The sequence below is a fragment of the Diplotaxodon limnothrissa genome, linkage group LG6 (genome assembly GCF_057381915.1).
Source record: "Diplotaxodon limnothrissa isolate DT_005_m linkage group LG6, D_limnothrissa_male_GT1.1, whole genome shotgun sequence".
Lineage (NCBI taxonomy): Eukaryota > Metazoa > Chordata > Actinopteri > Cichliformes > Cichlidae > Diplotaxodon > Diplotaxodon limnothrissa.
The window spans coordinates 34,747,130-34,770,807 of NC_140601.1; the positions used below are offsets into that span (position 1 = coordinate 34,747,130).

The 23,678-nt window shown below is 42.3% G+C and overlaps 1 protein-coding gene across 6 annotated transcripts in view; it reads left to right on the forward strand.

The window, feature by feature from the left end:
• Positions 1-4,303: 4,303 nt before the first annotated feature.
• ldb1b (LIM-domain binding 1b) overlaps positions 4,304-23,678 on the forward strand; it is a 28,303-nt gene continuing 8,928 nt past the window's right edge. Inside the window, exons 1-2 of one of the 6 annotated variants that reach the window (XM_085355103.1) lie at positions 4,304-4,733; positions 11,834-11,999. In XM_085355103.1, the coding sequence (XP_085211229.1) occupies positions 11,972-11,999 (28 nt within the window). In that variant the 5' untranslated portion in view covers positions 4,304-4,733; positions 11,834-11,971. Of the gene's footprint in view, positions 4,734-11,833; positions 12,000-15,875; positions 19,515-22,299; positions 22,665-23,678 lie in introns of those variants that run through there. The other 5 variants (XM_085355102.1, XM_085355104.1, XM_085355105.1 and 2 more) reach the window with 5 other exon arrangements.

Genomic DNA, 23,678 nt, shown 5'->3' on the forward strand with positions numbered 1-23,678 from the left:
AAATAGTTTTAGTGACCCACAAAGCGAGACGAATTAGGGACAAATAAAGGAAGCGGGTTTTGACAATGAAAGGTAAAATAAAAGGCAGCTTATTAAAGGAATCGTTTTTCTTTTCTTTTTACAGGATCGTATTCAGAAGCACTTAAATGTTTCTGGACTGCTTTCATTCCACCCAAATTATAATCAATTCAAACAAATAAGTAAAAAATTAACTTATTAAAAGTTGATTCTTGTTACAGGTTTAAATTTTTCATTCATTAGTTATTGCTCAAAGAGACACCTTGTGGCGGAAGAGTCTTGTTACAGATGTTATGTACAAATATAGATATAAGCGATAAAAAATGTGAACTCTCTATAAAAAAACAAGTTATAAAACCAATACACTCAAAGTGAAATGTTAAATTAAAATTAATTATTCTAATATGAATATAAGTGAAAATGGTCCAGGTAGGAGTGATTTCCTGTTCCAATGATAAAATATACCTGATCCACATCAGTATCTATCTAGTGAAGTATCTAGCAAAGTGAAAGCACTATTCAGGATTTCTGGCTCTTTAACTGATACCTTTCTTCTTCTTAATTTGTTCCCTAGGTTTTGCATTAAGATTTCATGAGGTACCCTACCACTGCTGTAAGAAGACCCACCCTCACAGCCTCCATAGTCTGGCCTCGCTGCTCTTCTTGCTCCCTGCTGGCTCTGGAGAAAAGATCTCACTTTGTGCAGAGAAGGACACATGCCACACAAATATGTATAATTTATAAAGTAGCATTTTAGCAAAATAAAGGCAGAAACAGTCAGATACAGCTCAGGCTGCCTGACATTTGTTTGAATCTGTTTTATGGCATGAAGCTTTGATGGAGAGAGCACTAATGGTGTAAGTGGGAGTTATCTTCTAGTGCTTTATTATCGCTGGTGTTATAATTGCTGAGAGTGTGGTAAAAATATCAGTGCAAATGTTCGGCATCAGCGGCTTCATAAAATGTTAGATACCATAATAAGCTACATTAAAACTCAGTCCTTGAAATGGTGACTGTAACCTCCTGGTTTCTGCCCCATCTACAAAACAGGCTAACTGATTGTGCGCATGTTCAGACATCACAATGTTTGCTTTGCCAGTACTTTTCCGTTAGAGATTAACAACGGTTTTACTAACTTGTTTAACTTGAAATGGGACCTTTGTGAGGTCCAGTTTTTCCAGTTTAGTCTTCACGTGGACTCGAGGCCACAGAAAGCTTTAAATGAGTTTGATTGATTGTATTTATTGCTTGTTACTCATACAGTTCGGTGTGATTGATGCTTTGTTTCGTTTCTTTCCTCTTCATCTTGTGCAGCTCCACATCATGTTAAGTCATATATGAGAAATTGTTATTATACATCTGAGTAATAAATACAACTGCTCAAATCAGTATTTTCAGCTGTGGTTGATTACATTTGCATATTCAGTACATCAACTATGTGCTTTCCTCTTGTTTCCTTTTCTGTTTACTGTTACACTTTGTTTCTATTTGATTATGAAGTTGAGCCAATCATCGCTCAATCATTTCTGCAGGAGCTGAAGAGTTTGCTTGGTTTTGTCTGTTTGTTGCCTCTGTCTGCACCATAACCAGATGAGGGTGGCCGTCAGTAGTTATAATGTCTCCCCATTTTGTGTGAGTCTTCACCTGCATGTGATGGCAAATACACGAAGCTTCAGACTCTGTTCAGGTGTGGCTATATTATATTTTTAGTTTATTAAGGAACTCCCTGATCTGTCTGACTCTGCTAGCCATTTGCCTCATTGCATGTGAATAAGCTGGGAAGAGGAAATGAAATAAAGAGACCTGGACTCTTATTACCTAATAAATAATAAGCTTTAAAAATAGAGATCTTTATTCACTTTTTTATTCACTTTATTCACCTGGTTAGCACTAAGTGCAGGATTTAACACAAAGGTCTTTTGTAAATGTAAATGTTAGATCTCCACCAGGTGAGAAGAAGCTAACCGCCCACCCACCCAAGTGCTGAACTAACTCATAAAACCTATGCGACGAAGCACACTATGAGCTTTTCATAACTGACTGGATATTTTACGTAAAGGAGACCAGTGGTTTTAAGATAAACTGCCTAATTATTCGTTTCTGTACAAGCCAGAGGAGAGATATGCAGCTGAAGGTCAAAGTTGTTGTGCACACATCAGATCCTTTTTTAAAAATTGTGCACAAGTTGTCAAGCTGTATTTCCTTGAGAGTGTGGTGCTAATTCTTCTAATATATTATCCCAATAGAGCACCTCTCTCCCAGACTGCAGGCTTGCTTGTATTTTCCAGAATTTCCAAAAATAGAGTGGGAGGCAGGTTTCAGCTATCAGACTCCTGTTCGTGGAACCGGCTCCCAGTTTGGCTGCAGGAAACAGACACCCTCACTACTTTCAAAATGGGGCTTCAGCTGTCTTTTTCTTTTAATAAAGCTTATATTTAGGGCTCAATCTGGTGACTGTAAACCATTTTTAACTATGCTGCTATAGACTCAGACTGCTGGAGGATTTCCCATAATGTACTTTTCACTCCCCAATGTGTTTATTGTTTGTGGTCTCTCTGTGCTCTTGTTTTTTCTCACCTCTTATTCTTGTCAATCAACAACAACAACCACAAGTTGCATGTAGATGCTCCTCCCTGAGCTTGGTTCTGCTGGAGGTCTGTTCCTGCTTGCTCATAGGGGATCACCTGATTGCCCCTCTGATATAAGAGAAGCTTTACTTGCAATAAAAAGCACCTTGAGATTACTTTAGTTGGTGATCTGATGCTAAATCAATAAAACAGAATTAAACTGAAATCAGCTGAATTGAATACTCAGCATAATGAAAGTCAGACAGATTAATTTCATAGCATTAATTTTACACTTTTATATGACTGACATAATTTAGGTCCTGGCTATTTAAATATATTTCAGGGAGAAATATCTCATGTTCCTATTTTTGGGTCATGGAGGTGGAAATATTCCACTGCTGCAATGTATTTTCTCCACTAGATGGTGATATTGTACACCTGCCATTACGTTCCACTCATTCTTTTGTTTTCTATTGGATATCAGAAGTTGTGAATCAGTTCATTCTCAACTCCATACCAGCCACCTACAGTTAAAGCTATTTAAATTGCCATAGGCATTTGCATAATAAATGTCAAGGTTGTTCACCTTTCTGTTTGTGCTATCTCGTATTATCTTGTCTTTTTTTTCCTGTGGAGGACTGTGGATGTGTCTGTCCTGTTATCTTGTGCATACCAGGAAGGAGCTGACCTTTCTGCTGAATGTCATGGTGGAGTCAATGGCTGCACCAGATTAGCAGGGAGGAAAAATGTACTCTCTGATATACACTTTTAACAGGGTACCACACATACCCTGCTCATTTACAAGTCTGCCCGATATGTACCTATACTGTACGTCATGTCTACCTTGCAGTCTGCTCAGCTTGTCGCCTGTTTCCCACTCTTTTTGTTGCTTTATATAGTTTAATCCCCTGTCTTCTTCTGTTCTGTTGCTTCAGGTCTCTTCAGCTGCCACACACCGACGACCTCCCACCTCATCTTCCACAACTCTTGAAACACATTACTGCCTGAAATGGGGCCAAAGCATCCTCCAGTCTCCAGTGTGAGTGTGTTCAGGAGTGTGCAGAGGCAAGTGTTTGTGTGTGTGTGTGTGTGTGTGTGTGTGTGTCAGGAGAGGCAGTTCTGTGTAAGTGGGTCACCTTACTGCCGCATCCAGCGCACAGCCACCCTGCCAGTATATGTCCCCACAATCACGAACACCCACATTTAACCCACTCTCCACACACCACATGCCCCCACTTTTATCCTTTTTCTTCTTCATTTTTTATACTTTTTTAAACTTATTCCTTAAAAATAAGGAAAATATAAAATTCACTCACTAAGTTCTTTTAAGTGCCAGCCTTCACTTTCATTCTTGGTGGGAAGAAAAGCTCTCCTGCTTTTCTTTCATGCCTCATCTGTCCTGTACTTCTCATCTTTTCCTCACTCTTGACCTGCAGGAAGACTCCCACGGTGCTCTTTTGGCATGTTTGAATTTTTAAAGAACCTGTGAGGTCTAAGGAGTCGGGTATAAGCTTTCCTTTATCACTCTAACTCACACTTGCTGCATTTCTCTGTGTGTGTGTGTTTGTCTATATGACTTCCAGTCGTCTTGGCTGCTCGGTCATGCAATGTTTTACGTGTCTCTTATGTGACCTTTCAAATATTGTGTAACACTGGGAGCAGTGTGTTATAAAAAGGCAAAAGCACTCTGATCTTTAACTTGACACCTTCTCTATGGGGGAAAAGCAGGACACACAGGCATTACTTTGGAGACTGCTGAGTTGGGGAGCTCTGTTGCTTTCGTCCTCGTTTGATTTTTTTTTTTCTTTGCTTCAAGTAAGTCTTCTTTTTTCTTTGCTTTCAAAGCAGAGTGGAGGAATGCCCTCCCACATGGTTCAGAGAACATCTGTTAGTGAGAAATGAAGGCCTGAGAGAGAAAGAGAAGGAGGGGGAGGTGGTGCAAGGGGACTTACATTAATACAGAAGACGAAAGGAGGTGAAGAAAGAACAGGAGAGCATGCGGAGAGGTGGAAAGGGGAGGAGGGAGAGTGACAAGACCTCAGCTGGTGGAGACCACCCTTTCTGCAGATCAGCAGAGGTGAGACTATCCAGAGGTATCCGAGAGATAGTGACAGAGGTGGGACCAAGTCATTGTTTTGCAAGTCTCAAGTAAGTCTCAAGTCTTTATCCTCAAGTCTCAAGTCAAGTCTCAAGTAATGTCAGGCAAGTCAGAGTCGAGTCTCAAGTCACTGGTGTAAAAGTCCGAGTCAAGTCACAAGCCTGAAACTTTGAATTTCAAGTCCTTTCGAGTCTTTAAAAAAAAACAAACGAAAAAATAATGTTGCAGTTATATGCTAAATGTAAATATTAGACCATGTAATTTTAAAATCTGTGTTTTTCTCAACACATGACAAAATAGTGAACTTAGAAAATATACACAAATTGTGAAATTGCACCTCTTTAAAATGCAGCTCAATTAAACCTAGCTCCAAGAATAATTTTCACCGACAGTTCTGAGATACGCTGCATGTTATTCTTGGATGCGGTTGTAGGACCGGCTTTAAAATCGCATGACAAAAATATCATACACATTAAAAAAAAACTGCATCACCAACGTAGCCTGGACAACATTTGCTAGTTAGATGAAGTCAACTATCTCATCTTAGCATATTTATATGCATATTTATAATTATACGGTTCTTGGAGTGAGTGCATACACTCATGAAGTTTAGTAACTTCAGGTCACTGCAAAAAGCCCAGGTACAGTTTACCGACGGATGGGTGCAGGACCTTGAAATGCACCGTGTAGAACGAAAGACCATCGTACGTATCATAAGTTTACCAGTCTCACAAATCGTCTTCATAAATACACATTCCTTAACCGTTTATTAATAGGACCTTTGAGCTCAACGGTAATTAATTAGTAGTGGAAATAATTTCTGGTACCCATCACAGAAATGTAGCAGTGACAATAATATTGTATGCTGTAATCGTACTGGGCAATTAGTGATACAAAAAACCTGTTTTATCCTGTGAATAAAAGTATATGTTTTTGTCAATGTACCATAATAACAGAAGCGAAACGCAATATTGTGTCAGGACAATTCACTATTTATGCACAATAAATAAAGGAGCATAGCGCGACAATTTCTGTTCAGCACCAGACTTACTTGTAACCTATATCACCAATTATGTTAAGAAAAATGACGTATTAACTACTACAAAACTCTGACCTTCGTGTAAATGCTTGGAGCAGACTAACCTGTGAGCTGGAGTGTTCTGGGACGTTATATTTGATCTTTGAATGGCTGCAATCCAGGCCATCCGTCGCGTCTTTGTTACTTCGGAAACATGGCTCGAACAATTTCTCTTCAACGACGTAATCCGATAACAACCGATCTCTTTACCCGTCGGCTTCCCGTGGCTGTCATGCGACCGGCTATTGCAGTTAATAATACAACGGCTTCTTGACATTTTTGTGTTTCTTTTTATCGCTGTATAACTGATTTTAATTGAAAGCCTGCGTGCGCTAGTACCGCTTGCCACGAGTTCCCAGAATCCTTTGCGGTTCTACCCGTGAATGACGTCACATTTTCAATCTCTATATAATATGCATGTTAAATTTTATATTTGGGGTAAAATATCAAGTCTTTTCAAGTAAACCGGTTCAAGTCCAATTCAAGTCCCAAGTCATTGGTGTAAAAGTCCAAGTCAAGTCACAAGTCTTAGAACATTTTTTCAAGTCAAGTCTAAAGTCATAAAATTAATGACTCGAGTCTGACTCGAGTCCAAGTCATGTGACTCGAGTCCACACCTCTGGATAGTGACTTACAGGTGCACATGTTTCCGTGCACGTATGCATACAAACACACTCGGCATGGTAACAGAAACCTACATCAATAATGTAGCTGAGAGAAACAGGATGCAGTTTCTGCCTTACATAAGAGTTTACAGACGGCTGGCTCGCTCAGAACAGCCTCTTTCATTCTCTGCTTTGCCCTCAGGCTGGATGCACACAAGATTTCTTGAGCTAATTAACCACCACATTTGCCTTCCAAACAACTTTAACAGATAACTATGCAGCTACAACGGCATGAGAGTGGCACTAAAGCCATTTTTAACTTCAGTCTACTGACTTTAGGTGATTTGTTTTACTCTCTAGAGCAAAATTTTTCAGCAGTGCTTCTGTAGCTGCTAATTTGCTGGTTCCTACATTATTAAAGTATTGCAACAGGCTTGTTTCTAACAGGCATGACTAATGACCTGGGAAATGAACTTTTGTCTTTGCTGCTGCGCACATACTGATTATAGTCAAACCTGGCAGCACCTAAGCGTGTGGCGTGTTTAATCCAGGTCACAGAGGGTCGCAGAGACATGACAGAGGTTCAGTAGGACTTGGTATATTAATGTTTGATGGGCTATATCCTGTGAGGTAAAGCAGAACAAGTCAAAATCTACTAGAGCATTTTCTAAGATGGCAAACATTGCATCAGCTTTACACGAGTATGTTAGCAGCATACTGACTTCAGCTACTGTTAAACTTATTCCAATAACATTTTTAATACTTTTTAAGTAATGCGACACTGTCGACACAAATAAGAAACTGTTGCTGTAACACACTCTTTAATCTATATTTGAAAAAGAACGGGCAATTTTAGTTTTTTGTTTAGGGGTGGCTGTAGCTGAGGAGGTAGTCCAGGTTATCTTCTAATAGGAACTAAGCTCGATTCCTGGCTGCTCCAGTCTGCGTGCCGAAATATCCTTGGGCAAGATACTGCTTTCATCAGAGTGTGAATATGTGTGAATGCTAGATAAAAAGCACTTCTATAGAAAAAAAGCGCTTGCACAAATGGGTGAATGAGACTTGCTGTATGAAGGCCTTTGAGTGCACAAGTACAAGTGGGCCTGTTAAGTAGGTCAGTTAATAAGCTGACTTATTGAGGAAGAACTCAACATATATACAAGCAGAGCAGTACAAGTCTAAACCAATTGTGCATAGAATTATTTAGAACTTCACTAAACAAACCTAAAGTTTTTATGTAAATCCAGAGAGTGAAACAGAAATAAACCTAAGTATAGTGCTGATGTGGGAGAGTATGAAACCATAAATCTGTATGTTGGATTTATGAGGGGATGAAGATTAACAACCTGTTATTTCAGTCGTGGGGCTGTGAAAATCACCATCACAGGAGCATTTCTGGCAACTTCATCAGTTTTGTTCCTGTTCTGGTGTCAGCTTGGGAATTCCTGATATACCTGCTGTATGCTACCTGCTGTGCACCACACACAGAGTCAGCAAAATGTTGACCGCCTAGAGAAACTTCCCTCAAGAGCTGTCGGGCATCACGGAGGAGCAAAAAAGGAGTAAATATTAAGCTAGCATTCATCAGGTGGACAAAAAAAACAAACAAACACACAAACAAAAAAACATTTCAAATGAGCATTAGTGCTGCTTTGCATCTTCTGGGTGCATAAATTGGCAACTGCTTGCTGATGCATTAGCTATAACAAGTAATTGAAGTGATAATTTGTCAATATTGTATTTGTCTTTCCCCAAGTGGAGCCAAAATAATCAGTTAATGCTGGGTTTACTGAAGTGTTTTATAGATTAGTGAGAAAAAAGGGGGTAAGAAGAAAAAAACAAGTTAAAGGAAATGCGCATCATAATCCAATAAAGTCTATTGTAAGGCAACACAGCAGGCAACGGTGATACTTGATTAGGTATTTAAAAAACTGCTTTCTTGTTCTCCTTTATTATTTTCTTCTCCGGTGCCTTTTCTTCACCTTCTTGTTTTGTGTTGACTGCCTGTCTTTTATGCTGTAATCTCCCTCCACGGCTTCCTTTGTCTCGGTTATTTCTCTGTTATGCAGGCTTTGACTATCTGCAAACTGGCAAATTGTTAATGCGTGTGCATGCCTGTGTATAAATGATTGTTGTAGAGTTTAAGACGCCGTGCTTTCTGCCCACACCCATTTGAAAGTATGAACTTGTCAAATATGTCTCCATGAAACTGTTAATGTGGGCAGATACATGTGTGAATCACAGTTTTCATTTATAAAATTGCGTGTGTAGAAGCTCATCATGCTTGTGCTATCCTTTTTCTGCCACATTGCCATGGCGACAGTGCCCTCCCGGGGTAATGGGGGACGAGTGCGCCAGAGCTATTTATTCTTTCACCCTCCCTCTTTTCCGCTCTCCCTCCATCCATCTCCCTCTCTTTTCCTTCGTGTCTCTCTCTCTCATTCTCTCTCACCACCTCTCTCACTCACTCCATCTCTGCCCTCTTCCTTCTGCAACCTCGCCGTCTTTCCCTCTCTCCTTCTCCCTCCTTCCTCTGCTCTTTCTTCCCCTCTCTGATTGGCTTAACGCTCTCCTCCTCAAAATGAGATGCTGCCTAATGAGACAGAGGGTGAGGAAGAGAGGGAGGGGGGGCAAAGAGCAAGTGTCTTAAAAAAGGCAAGTAGGAATATGTGGGGGAGGCAATCTACGCAGACTTGTGTTGCATGTAAAGAGAGAACCAGATTTAACAAAAACTCTGTGATGTCATTCTGGAGGGAAACGGCACGCTCTTGTTTATAATTAGACATCTCAGGAATGTGCGTATGTGCAGAATGTGTTGTATTCAGTCTTAGGATGTCAGTGGGGGTCATGACCTTTCTAATGGCTAAAATCCCTGAATAAGCACAATTTATATACTGCTCAGCCACAACCATTAAAAGCACTGACAGGTGAAGTGAACAACATTGATTGTCTTGTTACGATGCAGTGTTCTACTCAGAGACCTTGCCCTCACAATAAAGGACACAATAAAGAGCCCCTATGTTTTGATCCGACCGTCAAACCGGCCCAGATCCCGATCCAAATGAGCATCTTTGGGATGCACCAGAACAAGACCAACCCAGCACCCAAAGTTGCTGCCAGGTGTCAGACATCACAGGAAAACTCCACATATTCTGATAGGCAGAGCTGCTTTTGCAGCACCATATTATAATTGGTTTAGCAGTGTAGCTGATTGGTGAGTAGGTGTTTATTTTATTTCTAAGGTGAACAAGAAAGATTTTACCAGTATTTTACGAGAAAATAACTGCAAAAAATTATGAATATGGAAATAAAGATAAATTTGGGTAACTAAATTCTACAGTAGCAACCAGAGCTGGGTGACTTAGTGTGGAAGCAAATGGTTAATTTGCATATAAGCTTCTAAGCTCCTAAGCTTCCAACTTGCAAGTCTTAAGTTATGAACTAATAAGCTGCATAAAAACAGCTAACTGCTAATTAGTGGTAAGTAACTTATAAATACAGTGACAGAACTTCACATGTCAAACCCGAGCACAGATTTCTTGGACATCCTGTTAGTACAATTAATTTGTCTTATAATTGCATTTGCCTTAAAGTGCTCCAAAAGGCGGCAACACCCACACTTGAGAAGTCCATTTCAGTGACTTAGATTAGCTGAGGTGAAGTGTAGCAGACCTCCATTAACTGTAGCGGCCTATGTTTGCATCTACATCAAAGCAGACCTGCCACTAATAATATTTTATGTGCCAGGCTGCAAACTTATTTGTGCCGAAAGGCTGAACATGCAAGTCTGTGGGATCAGACCTGATTCAGAAGCCAGCCTCAAGTGGTCATACAAGGAACTGGAGTTTTTGGCACCTTTTCAGCATTGAAATAGCACCCTGGTTAGGGACCATAAGTTTACAAGATATCAAATGCCAGGAAAAGACCACAACCATCCATGTCGGTGGCACTCAGCCACAAAGCCAATTTGTTCCAAGTTAAATCATTTAAGTATAATATCTATCTAAACTTACAAAAAAGAGGTAATGTGATTTTCCTCAAATTACTGGGTTCTGGGGCTTTGATCAAAAGCAGACATGCATTTGTTGGGAACTATTGTCAGCTGTGGATTAATACGCATTTAGTTACAAACTGAGTACTTTGGAGTAGCAGGGAAGTGCACTCAGGATAAACTGCAGAGCTCATGTATAACTACATGGCTCAGTGATGTAGCTTAATAGTTCTTTGGCAGAGAGGAAAAAATACTTGTTAATCGCAACAACTCGCTGTCAGAGTCTTGTCTTTTATTTATTTATTTTGGCAATTAGAATAGGATAGTACCTGATGTGTCCTTAAGCAGTCAGGTGTCATGTCGCTTTTAATGTGGGCCTAACTACTCTCTCCTCCTGACACAAACTTGAGCATCTGACCGAGAAAGAGAAATGACATAGTGATGGAGGGAAGATTAGGGCGAGATGGAGGCAGTGGGAGGGAAAGGTAGAATGGAAGAAAGAGTAATAAGGACCGAGAGAGAGAGACAGCGAGGGGGGAGGGAAGGGCAGGAGAGATAAATGGCCGAGTAGACAGGAAGATGAGTGAAGCGAGAGAGCAACACTGTGTGACATACTGCAGACAGGAAGACTAACGGAGCGAGAGAGCGGATGGGTGAGAAAGGGAGGCGAGAGAGAGGGCGAGAGAGAGGAGGCATGTTAGTTGCATCCTCCTCCCTTTTTCCTCACCCGTTTCCCTCCCCCTGCCCGTAGCAGACCTTGTCCGGATGGTAACAAGCCACTCAGACAGCTGCAGCGTGCACACACACACACACACACACACACACACACACACACACACACACACACACACACACACACACACAGTCTCTACATATTTAAAGGAGGGAAAAAAGGGACCCACATCACATGGTTGTTATTCTCTCAAATCTGCCTCTCAGGTCACTTTGACAGTCCACTCTCTCTCTCGCCCTAGCTTACTCGCTTGCTCGCTCGCACACACATTCGCACACACACACACACTCTCTCGCTCTCTCTCTCTCTAGCACTCAGCTGCTCATTCCCTCCCTCTCTCTTTCTCTCTTACTCCCTCTCTCCTCCCACCTGAGCTGTAATTTGCAGGGCTGATGAGGGTGAGGGCAGAGCAGAGGCAGGAGCAGTATTCTCCTCACTCGACAACACGCACTCACTTACACACTTGGACACACACTCGCAGTGTGATTCAGTGTACAGCTACAACTGAGAGAATCTGATCCTTTGTGTGTGTGTGTGTGTGTGTGTGTGTGTGTGTTTGTGTGTGCTCTTTTTTTTAACCTTTTCTTCCCCTCTTTCTCTCTTTTCTCTTTTCCTCCCTCGCCGTCACTCACTCACTCCCTCCCTCCCTCCCTCACTCACTCCCTCTTCTCTCTCTCTCTGCTCCCTGGCGGTGTGTATATGTGTGTGTATGTGTCTGTGTGTGTGAACCGTGGGGATAACAGACGCTCATGTGAGCAGCCTCAGTGGCGGCAGCAGTGACTGGTGAGAACGAGGAGAGAGAAAAGGAGAGGAAGAGAGCAGGGATAACAGAGCCACCACCACCATCATTCTGATCGGATTCACACCAGACATGTGAGAAGATGTCCGTGGGCGGCTGCGCGTGTCCCGGTAAGTAGCTGCCGTGGTGATGGTTGTCTTTAACGACAGCCCTGCCGCTGCTACCTCTGCTGCTGTTGCCAGCCGCTGACTTTTTCTGGTTGTTGTTGTTGTATTTTGGTTGGTGAGTGCAGCGGCTGCTGTGGCGTGACCAACTGGGGCAGAGAGATGGGGAAAGAGGTGCCCCGAGGCCCTAGGGCTCTGTTTGCAAAGGCTCATGGGAGGTCACCCTCTGCGATGGCTGATGAAGTGCAAAGAAAATACTAGGACATATGCAGCAAACATGCATTCTTCTTATCATCGTACTCTTTTAGTTTCAAGATGAAACGCTGAAGATATTTGCTTGCGGCGCGCACATCTGTGCATGAAGTTGTTGCAGTGGCGCCACTAATGCAACTTCTTCCTCTTCCTCCACCAGTTGTTGTTCTTGCTGTTTCTGCTGTTGCTAATGATGCTGATGCTTTCTGACTAATGGCCCAGGTTAACAACAGAGTCCTTTATAAGTTACTCTCTCATCCAAAGTGGAAATCTGACAGCGGAGGTAGTGGAAAAGAAGAGAGGAGGGAAAAAAGGGATCAAAGTGTGACATTTAAAGGGCAAAGATCAGTGGCATGAATCAAAGGCTTGCATGATTGATTTTGCTCCTCTTTTCACAGAAGAGTTATTAATGAATGCTTGATGTTTCGTAGCTCACACAGGAGTATGCTGTTTAGGATATGTGAAGAGGGAGATGAGGGGATGCTCCTCTTGCAGGTACAGAAGCAGTTTTTATCACTGATATCAAAGTGGGGAAGAAAGTGCCCTGCTACATCTGTGGGACGTGATTTTTAAAGATTCAAGTCTTGTTCCTTAACCAAAGCATGGATGTATAATAGCCTTGTTAGGGAGCTTTTTACCTAGAAGTTCTCTTTAAGTTCACAAAACGAGGTCAGCAAGTGCACGGTCGAGTGGGAGAAGGGCAGACGCTGATCTTACTCTAACACAATTACTTGCACCTCTCTCTGTTCGCTGCTGTTTTCTGTGACATCTGAGGCTTCTTCATTCATGTTAAATATCTGTCTTTGGGGTTGAAGAAGTGTCAGTCATATCGCCACAGTCGTAGCTTCATAGGCCGTTTTCATTTTGCGCCATGATAACAAAACAGCCCCGCAGTCCGACTGTTGTATGTCACCATTTTATTAAAATTGGTTGAAGTTGAGTATCGGCTACAGGGCTTCTGGGAACAGCGCCACGGAGAGCGACCTGGAGGGAGTAATATCCGTCATATTAGGCCACCATATTGAGAGGCGTGCGACTTCTGAGGAACTCCCCGCAGTCCCCAAACAGTTGTGTTTAGGTGTGGGACGCCTGACAGCAAACAGATAATTCTTCTGGTTTTATTGACTTTAATCAGGCAGAGGTGGAAAGAACAAGAGAAATAAAGGTCTAGAAATAAACCCTGCACTGCTCAGCCTCAGGCAATATATTATTAAGTGTTACAGCGATTTATGTAGCACTCCTGATAGGATGTGTAGGACATGAAATATAATCCTATAGCTGCGAATGTATTCATAATCATGATAGATGCTCTCAGAATCTGCTGCTGTATAATTCTCAGCAGCAGGAGAGGAGGAAGGAAGTGTGATAAAGTTGTGAGCTGCTGTGTGTATTTATGTGCGTGCAGGGTGCTGCATAACCCTGACGTGGCCTCCTCTCTTCTCCTGCCTACCAGGCCACAGCGGCCACAGTGGTCAACCCTCAAACAGCCGGGATGTGGATAAAGAAATTTAGCCAACCACTCATCGAGTATCGTATTTCCCTGGTGCCAGTCTCGACTTTAGTCATTAGAGAGATGGAGCACTAACTGGTCCCATGTTTTGCGGTCTGGAAACTCTTTAGCATTGCAGATTATTTTAAAGGCGGAAAGTTTCGGAGAAGCAAACTGAGAGACAATGTCAGCTCGTCTTGGCTTGTACAGTTGCAGCTTGTAGACAGATGAATAGGAAGAGACACGACCGAGGATGACGGATCAGAAAGCTGGATAGTATAGAAACATGTTGGCAGACAGATTTGGTATCAGCAAGGGCAAACTCTCTAGACGCACCAGATAACAATTTGTCTGGAGCGCACAATGGTACAGGGAATATGGTGCATCAGAGTTTTCGCCTGTGTGTGTGTGTGTGTGTTCAATCATGTGTTTTCAATCTCTGCGCAGCGCTCCGTGTTACAAAGGCAAACGCTGCCACCTCAGCCGTTAAACAAGCCTGCACAGCAGAGGCGAGAGCATTTGTTTAGAACCGGGCCTTAGCTATCTTGTGGTCAGATTGCATACTTAATCAACGTGGTCATGGAAATTTCCAAAAAGACGTATGACTGCACTCTTCTGCGCTCCACTTTTGCTCTCATATTGTTCTCTCTGGTGTTCCCCTTTTTGCTTTTGGCTTTTTTTTCTGTTTTCTTTTGTATTCTCTTTTTCATTTTCTCCTCATTTTTCTTTTTTTTTCTCACTTAAAAAAAAATATTATTGACAAAGTAGCTTCTTGTCTGGTGACATCTTTCACTTTTCAGCTCCTGGCTTCATAGATGTCGACACATATTTAGCAAAACCCAAACTTTAAAAAGACAACACAACTGTGCAATCTTACTTTCTCATGCACATCTGGTGACCTTAAAGAATACGTGTGATTAATACAGCTTCAGTCACTCACACAGATACACATGTATACACAACATGAGGTAACTGAAAACCAATGTAAACACTGCCTCCTAAAACGGAACAATCACTTCCATTCATTCAAGTCAACTTCAAATGAACCCAAAACTTGACCCTAAAGTGACGCTAGTTAATTTACACGCTTAAGTTGCCACCCTCTTTATATAATTAAAACACGATCAGAGACTCTGAGAAAGCTGACTAAATACAACAGCATGTAAAATGTGAAACTATATAATTTCTGCCTTTCGGTTGCTTTCGTCTTGTTCTCTGTTGTTTACATTCCTGAGCCGTGTTCAACGCACAAGGATCCTCCCCCTTCTTGTGTGGGCTCACAGTTTGTACGTGAGTGTGTGTGTGTGTGTGTGTGCGTCTGGATGCACACACACAGCATGTGTCCTGACATGTGGATGACATAAACAGTGGGCCGAAGTGTGTGAGGGAATAACTTTACTCAATGGTTATTGTGTTTTCTGCTTGGAGATCAATTAGATGACTTCATACTATTCTACACTGACCTTACAGTAAAATCCACACTACTCTGTGCCCCCCTCACCTCTGTGACATCTCCCCCCCATACCTCCCCTGTCTCCCCTCTCCCACACAGTTTCAGTCTGCACTGTGTATATACCTTCATCCTTCTTTCCCCTCTCACCCTCCCCTCACTCCCTCTTTTTCTTTGACTCCTCTGATTGCTAGCGTATGTTGGCTGGCTGGCTGGCTAGAGTGGGGGAAGCGGTGGGGAGGAGTAAGGAGGGAGACGGGGAAAGGGAAAGAGAAGGAGAGAGAGCGACAGAGAGAGAGAGAGAGAGAAGGGGGAAGGGACTGTGCCCTCTCATGCAGAGAGTCACATGGTGTCCCTGATTGGAGGAAAATGAGTAAAGACTGCAGCTCTGGCTGAAATGGCAACAGACAAAAACGCACAAAGGCTGAGCTGTTTAAAAACGGGTTGCACAACAAGAGAGCCTGAAGAGGAGGAGGAGGGTGTGACAGAGGGGAAGAGAGAGGGAGTGAGCAGACACCGAGGAAAGATGTGGATTAAGGGAGGAAGAGGAGGAGGAGGAGGAAGCAGGAGAAAGGAGGGAGAAGAGGTGATGGGGGGGGGGGGGGGGGGGGGCAGAGTGCAGAAGAGCCAAGAAAAGAGAAGCAAGTAGGAGATGAACACTGTAGGAGAGGGAGGGAGATGGAGTGGGTGAGACAGAGTGAGAGAGAGAGATCAGACTGTGTTTCTATGTTTTCTGCAAGGCTGAGCGGTGACGTGATTGGCTGAGGGTGTGTGGGGTGGGGGGGGCAGACCTGACTCTGAGATCAGAGACAGACAAAATGGCTCCCAGAGAACAGAGAACGCAGCATCAGGGCACTGTCATCTCCACTCACACAGCTGCCAGCTGACACCAGCCACCGCCACACACACTCTCGTGCACATCTGTCACACACACACTTAAATCTAAGCTACCTGCAAAATGCCAGGGAGAAAAGGGGGTGGCGGTGTTGGGGGGGGAGTGCAACAGTGAAGATGATGGATAATAATATAGATCATTAAGTTACTACAGCACATGCATGATTCTTTTGACACTTAAAGTAACACACTCATATAATATATTTCAATGCCAAACTGCCTCACAGCTGAGCCTTTTCCTGATTTAATCCCTTCACCTCTTGGCCTGTTATAACATGTGACGCACTTGCCGCTGAACTTCCCAGGTTGCAGTGTGTCTGTGTTTGCCTGCCAAAAAGATCCTGAGTAGGGAATTCACCCAGTGAGTGAGAAAAAAAAAAAACTGTAGGGCAGCATGAAAACAAAGACACTGGCTCATTGTGGCCACGAGAGGGCGCTGCTATCAAAGGACAAGCTGCAGATTGTAGGTCAGTCCGAATTTTCCACAGTGATTTCTCCTGACTGTAAAGCAGATGAATGAGTGATGGATCTCTGCTGAGCAACAGCAGATCCATTTATATTCAGTGTCGCTTGTTTTGATTGTCGCACTTTTGTTTTCTCTTGCAAATGAGACGCATCAATAACAATTTCCCGTCTGACAGTTGAGCTGTAGGGTGCAAGAGATTCAGATCGTTTAAGTAAAAGCAGTCAAGTCCTTTCAAAGTAAAAGTCCTCACTAAAAAAAAATTACTTATAGTATTTAAAAACTATTTATTTTTCCGAACAAAATATCAATAGTCCCTGTGTTAAGCTTCATTATTTTGGACAGGGGACGTTAACATTATCTATGATTTAATAGAGGGAGAAATTAATAATTTATTAATATTAATCCTATTATACATTTTTTTTAATAAAATAATTTTCTGAATGGATAAAATAAGCTTACTCAAGCTTTGAGCTTTACAATATCTTTTTTATTATCTAAATCTGAACACAGAGGGAGAAAAATAAGACCCAGTTGGGACTTAAGCGCCACTGAAATTAGTTTAATATCACTGTTTTGCACAGACTAGCTGACAAACTCAGCAGTATTAGTATTACATGAGGTTGGAGGGATAAAATTCTTATAAATAAGACCATTTGATACTGGTTCTTAAATGTAAGGGGTTTCAACTTCTATCCCTGATTGTTATTACCTATATTGCTTTTCTGTACACGCACGTACACACACACCCTGTTTTTGGGGTCTCCTGTGATTTAAATAGATAAGTCAAAATTACTTTAGACAGTTATTTCTAACTTTTGATTCCAGTGGTTGTTCATGTAAAGAAAGATTACAAAAACACCCAACAAGATATAGTAAAGCTGTTTTGTGATTAAAATTCTAGAGTGAGGCTACCTGTGCACATCTTTGACCAGGTGATATAGAAGCAGAACCTGATGTTTGTATTATCTTGAACTGATGTTAAAAAATCCTCCAAACATTAAAACATTCAGTGAGCAGCAGTTCTCTGCCCTGATAAATATTAGGAGAATGGACAGAAGGGTTCAAGCTGATATGAATGCAACAGTAACTCAAATAGTTGCTTATCACAACCAAAGAATGACAAAGAGTATCACTGAATGCACAACACGCCAAACTTTGAAGCAGGTGAGCTACAGCAGCAGAAAACCTATTCCTGTCAGATGAGAATAGGAAATCTGAGGCTTTGATTTGGACAAGTTGACCAAAATTGGACAATACAAGATTGGAAAAACATTGCCTCAACAAACAACATGAAAGCATGGATCCACCCTGCCTTTTACCAACAATTCAGACTGCTACTGGTGGTGTAATATGTGGGACATATTTTCTTGGCACACTTTGTCCCCCTTACTAGCAGCTGAGCATTGTTTAAATGCCACAGCCTACCATCTCCATCCCTTTATGACCACAGTCTACCCATCTTCTGATCGCTGCTCCCAGTAGGATATCATCCCATGTCACAAAGTCAAATCATCTTATAGTGGTTTCTTGATCATAACAATGAGTTCACTGTACTCTAATGTGCTCCACAGTCATAGAATCGAAATCCAACAGAGCACTTTTGGGATGTGGTGCAACAGAAGATTCACATTATGGACGTGCAGCAAATGTGTTATCATATCAATACGGACCAAAATCTCAGAGGAATGTTTCCAGCACCTTGTTGAATCTGTGCCATAAAGAATTGAAGCAGTTCTGAAGGGAAAAGGGGGTCCAACCTAGTACTTTGCCCTCATGTAATAACTAAGTACAACTCTTGAGATTAGGAATCTCTTTTGTGAGTGTGTCCTGGGCCCAGATGGGATGCTGTTCAGTGGCAGAAGTAACTAGAGAAAACCTTCCCAGGCTGAGGGAGATCATTTGAACTCCACAAAGAAATCCTCTTGCTGTGAGCCACCATGCTGCTAATTAATGTGAATGCTACTTTCTTCTGTTGTACATTTCTCTGTTGAGATAAGACATTTTGCTTTAACCCTAAACCTTGAGTCCATTAAAATAACTACAGCTGAAGTTCTGCGTCAGTTAAGTGTCTGCAGCTCTTCTGGCTCACAGTCTCTTTGATCTAAAGCTGGCCACTGTTAGAGCTCATTCCTCCAAAAAGTGGCAGCTTGTCTTTTGGATCTTTTATCAGAGCTGAATCAGACAGAGAGATCTCTGTCCCCCCCCATCTGATCCAATAAAGGAGTAAAGAGGCCTGAGCTGCCAAATGTATCAAATCTGGCAGGCAGACACCAGTGAAACGAGCCCCAGAGACATGTAGCTAGCCTCCGTGTGGACAGTGTGTGCCACTGATGTGTCTAAAGTACTTATTTAATATTGTGAAGTGGGAAAAGTCGAGAAACAGTAGGCATGCTTTTAGCTTTGGGAAAGAAATGCAGTGAATGCTATCTATGAAAAGAGGAGTGGTTCTGTTTTCATTCCTGTTTGGGGAAAAAACGGAAAAAACAGCACTTAACTGATGTCACTCATTCTCCAGTTGGAACTCATCTTTGAGCTGGGATCAGCTCGGTCAGGGCTTTTTCTGCAGTCAAACCGACACAAAACTGTCCTGAGATCAGTGCTTAGGATTGTGCTGAAGGGAGGCTGGCGGGAATGGTTCTTATCAGAACTCTGGCAGATGCATGTGCAGTTGAGTTTCCTGTGGACTAGTAAGTGGAAGTGGCACATTGCACACATTTGCACATGTGCACGATAGCATGCACGCACACACATGCACATGCGAGGCAGACACACACACACACACAGACTGTAGGCATCCTCCTTCCCCCTCCTCGTGCCCCTGAGCCTGACAGTCTGGACATGGAAGATATCAGAGAGTGGGAGAGGCATGAAAACACAGACTCAGGCTCTGAGTTAGATCAGTGTGTAGCCGTGAAAGTGCATTTGTAGGTGACAAAATGGCGATGTCAGAACAGCTAGAGTCTGAAGGAGGTAAGTCTGTCTTGCTGACCTTTTCCTTTTTGCCTTTCTCACAGCTGACGAGGTAACAAAAACCTCTGAGGTCAAATAAAACGGTCGAAAAGAAGAATTTCTGATTTGTCTTTTATTTAAAAGCAAGAACTAGTACAGCATATTTATACCAAAATGCTGTACAAGTTCAGTCTCTTACTCTCTTTTTATTGACTTTAACAAAGGTCAATTTAAACAGGTTGCACTTGTGGGTTTAAAGTGTAGGCTTAGTGAAAACACCATGTGTGTCCGCTTTGAGCACTTATTATACATGGCTTTATGGCTTTAGGTGTGAATGTTTAACTGCAGGAAAATGAGGCAAGCTGACGAAGCGAGGGTTGGGCAGATCTGTGTGAGTGTACCCGTGTGCCTCACTGGTTGGGGTGCTGGTTGAAGATAAGGCTGTCCCTATGCCTGAGAGCAAAGGAGATGGTGTGTGTAAGCCCTTCAAGCCTTATCCTGACACACCTCCCACCCCCACCTCCTCTCCAACACCCCACCACACACACATGCACTGGGGATTAACCCCGTCATGTACCATTTCAATGGGTGAGCTTGGGGAGACACACACACACAGGATTAACCCTTGTGTGTCCATTTCCATGGATGTTTCTTAGCCTCTCTCTCTGGTTGTGTCAGCAATGATTGCTCATGTTGCCATAGTGACAGGAGCCAGCTAATGTAAGATAGGCAAATCCACATAAGTCACCCACAACAGACACTCTTAGCTACAACAGACTACACCTCCCCCTGGTACTAGACACACAAAGATGCTGCCAAAGGACTGACAGCAGCCTCGTGAGCTGTGAAGAGCTCATGTCACAGGCTTACCATGGTCAAACCAATATACATAAAGTCAGCCCGGGCATCTTTGTTGCTGGTCGGGTGAGAGACAGGCCTTATAGAGGCTTATCCTCTCTACATGCCTGGCTCTGGGAGACAGTGCACTTCACCATACTCTGGATTTCATACATCAGAGTCTACAAAGAGGTTCATATTTGAGTTGCTGTCTTCATTTTGGGCATATAAGAGCAGCAGATCCCGGTGGGATAGATGTCCAACAAACAGATCCATCACTTGAAAAACATACACAAGTATTTTAAATGTATAAATGGAAAAAAGCATAAAAATAAAAATACAATAAAATGTATTACACCTAGATTCAGTGTATCAAAATGCCGGCATGAATTAAAAAATATAACATAGTAATAATAGTAAAAAGAAATCTGGATGAAAATGTGAGAATAATGTTTTAAAAAATGTGCAAAAATTGCATCTTTACTTATATCTACTGCACACATTTAAATGACTTATAAGTAACTGAGAATTAGATTATTGCATTAAAACTATCATCATCAAAGAATCATGGAGCAACATGTATACGGGCACACAAACTGCATACCACTGCAAATACACCCCAGTGCAAGTCTGGTTCAGGATAAAATATTACACCATCAGAACAACAAATGGGATTTTAAATATCAGACAAAGGCAGCAAGTCATAACCCACTGAAATAACTTGTTTAACTGATGCTTGAAGTTTAAATTGTTCTGCATACCAAAATGTGTAAAAAGAAACTTAAAAAAAAATCACATTTCTACTCATGTCCGCTTTGGTGTATATATTTCCAGTCATTTATATGTGTTATCTATAGTGCAGTTAAAAGGTGAAGATGAATGTAATATTAATAATGATGATGATAATAATAATAATAACGACGCTGATGATAAATGTTATTATAATGTTGCAATAATGTCATATTACTGATCAGCACCAGTGTTTAGTCTCACTCCCTCTGTGAAGACCTGTTTACTGAGCAGCTCGCAACAGCGGCTTAATTTATGAATAAATCATTTATGAAACATTGTTTTCACTCCCAGTGTGCATGGGTGGTGTATTAATGAGAACCGTGTTCGTGCTGGTGGCTGTAACAACCTAAAGAGTGCAGCAGGAAGGGAAAGTTCTTTAGTGGGTGAAAGGAAACTACTTTACATCCTCGATATGGGATAATCTGTCTTTTCTGTCCTTTGGGGTTAGATGCTGTAGATCAAATAGTTTGCGTGTTAGATATGACGCTTGCATAAATATGGAAAAATTGCTGTCCTAATACTGCTTGTTCTTTTTATATCACAACTTTGGACATATGGGTGAGATCTCTGCTGGCTGTGATCTGAATATCTGATTATTATTTGAGGCGATTTAAGCAGATTTAGAAGCCTGTGGGATTCTCCTTTTGGCTTAGTGCTTTGTGTGTGTGCGTGGATCTGTGTGTGTGCGCGCAGACTCAGAGAGGAAAAGAGGGTATAGAGATTCCTGATGTTAGGGGATTTACTCGTCCACCTTGGGCAGTTCAGCATACAAACTGAAAGGCAGAATTAACTGACAAACTTATTCTGCTGTCTTTAAGTGTAAATTTATAAGATCTTGGTGTACTTTTGACCAATGGGACTGCTCCACTGCAAATGTATGTGCATCACGTTTGCATCCTGCTTGGGCCCAGGGTCTTGGTTGTCACTGCCTCAGCTCAAGCTGATTGCAGCAAGCCTATGTTCACTAATTAGGTAAACATGACAGCCACTTTGCAGTCAGCATGATCTTTGTCTCCACGCTCATCTCCACTGAGTTGCATTAGGACAATTCTCATCTGTGTCAGTTACAAGGAAGGGATATGGGATGCAGGGAGGAGGAAGGGAAAAATGCTTACCAGACAACCTTTATGTGCAGTTGTGCATTAGTGGGGGGAGGAGGAGCAGAAGTGGGAGAGGGCGGCTGGCGGTGCTGAGCAGAGGAGAGAGGAGCAAATGCATTGCAGAGGGAGAGGAGGAGGAGGGCCTACAGCTATTGTTCATGTCCTCCCGTGAACAAAGGGCTCATCGGGGTCCATATGTAAACCCACAGCAGGCTTCAGCCCACTGACAAGGCCTCATGCGGGACAAAACATAACCGACCGACTCCCGCAATTTAGGCCTTATTCCGTTTGGAGGAGATTTTTTTATTGATCCAATTCAAAGGGACGTATTGTGTGGGTACGTTGCGTCCAGCGGGCCTATCCGTTTTTACGCACGGAGCGTACACACGGTCTATCAGCACGGATCTGTAAACATCAATTTTCTGATAGGACTTCTTTGCAGGTAAAGGGTCGCCTTTCCTCCAAACACACTACTCGACTCTAACGTTTAGCTTTTTTAACGTTTACAGTTGGTGTAGGAACTGCCGCCGGTGTAATTGCTCCTCTTTTTGAGTGCTTTTTCGTTGCGAAGGGATTTAACGCTAAGGCGTTAGCAGGAAGGCTAAAACCAGCTAACTGGTTACAAACAGTTTTCAGGCTAGCTGACGTTAGCCTACCTTGCAGGCCTACGAGGCAGTGTTGTACACAGTCACCGTCGCTGTGGTTGAGGGGATCGGGATTATGTATTGTGTCTTGTTTGTTCACATAAATGTATTGCTTTTCAGATTATTATTGTTTGGCGTTTTGTTGTTAAGCTCGCTCGAGTCCCGTAAAAAATTTAGCCTAGCTAGCAACTATATGCTAGCTTGGTGCCATTCTAATTGCCTTTGTAGCAACTCTACATCCAATCTTCTTTAGCAGTTAAATTTATGAAGCATAGATGCCGAAATAACCTAAACCGGTGTCACTTTACGTTCAAAGTTTAACAATGTGGTTCAGGTTTATCCGGCTCACAAATTCCGTTTGGATACTTGTCCCTTATCTTGTCCCTTGTACCAATCATGGTGGCAGTCTTGAGTGGCAGGAGTGCACAACCACGACAGGTTATATCCCCATTTAGAGGAGACGTGATGTTGGGTGGATTTTTGGCGGCTGAGCATGAAGAAAAGTCAATAGTTGAGTGTTTTTTGGCATCCGTGCCAGTTTGACAGATGATCTGCTCTAAAAGTTTCTGTCCACAAGCAGATGTGTGTATGTTTAATGTGTATGTTTCTGTCGACATTGTGTACTGTGTGCTTGTAAAAGAGAGGAACACGATTCCCAGTGGAGGAAGTGGAGTCCAGCTGATGTGATTGTGACTGCCTGTCATTAACCGCTAACGGGAGAGGAGAGGAGCTAATGGAGCTCTCAACAACTAATGGACACACAAAGAATCGATTATTTATTTATTTATCTGTCTTCTGGTGGTGCATCCAGC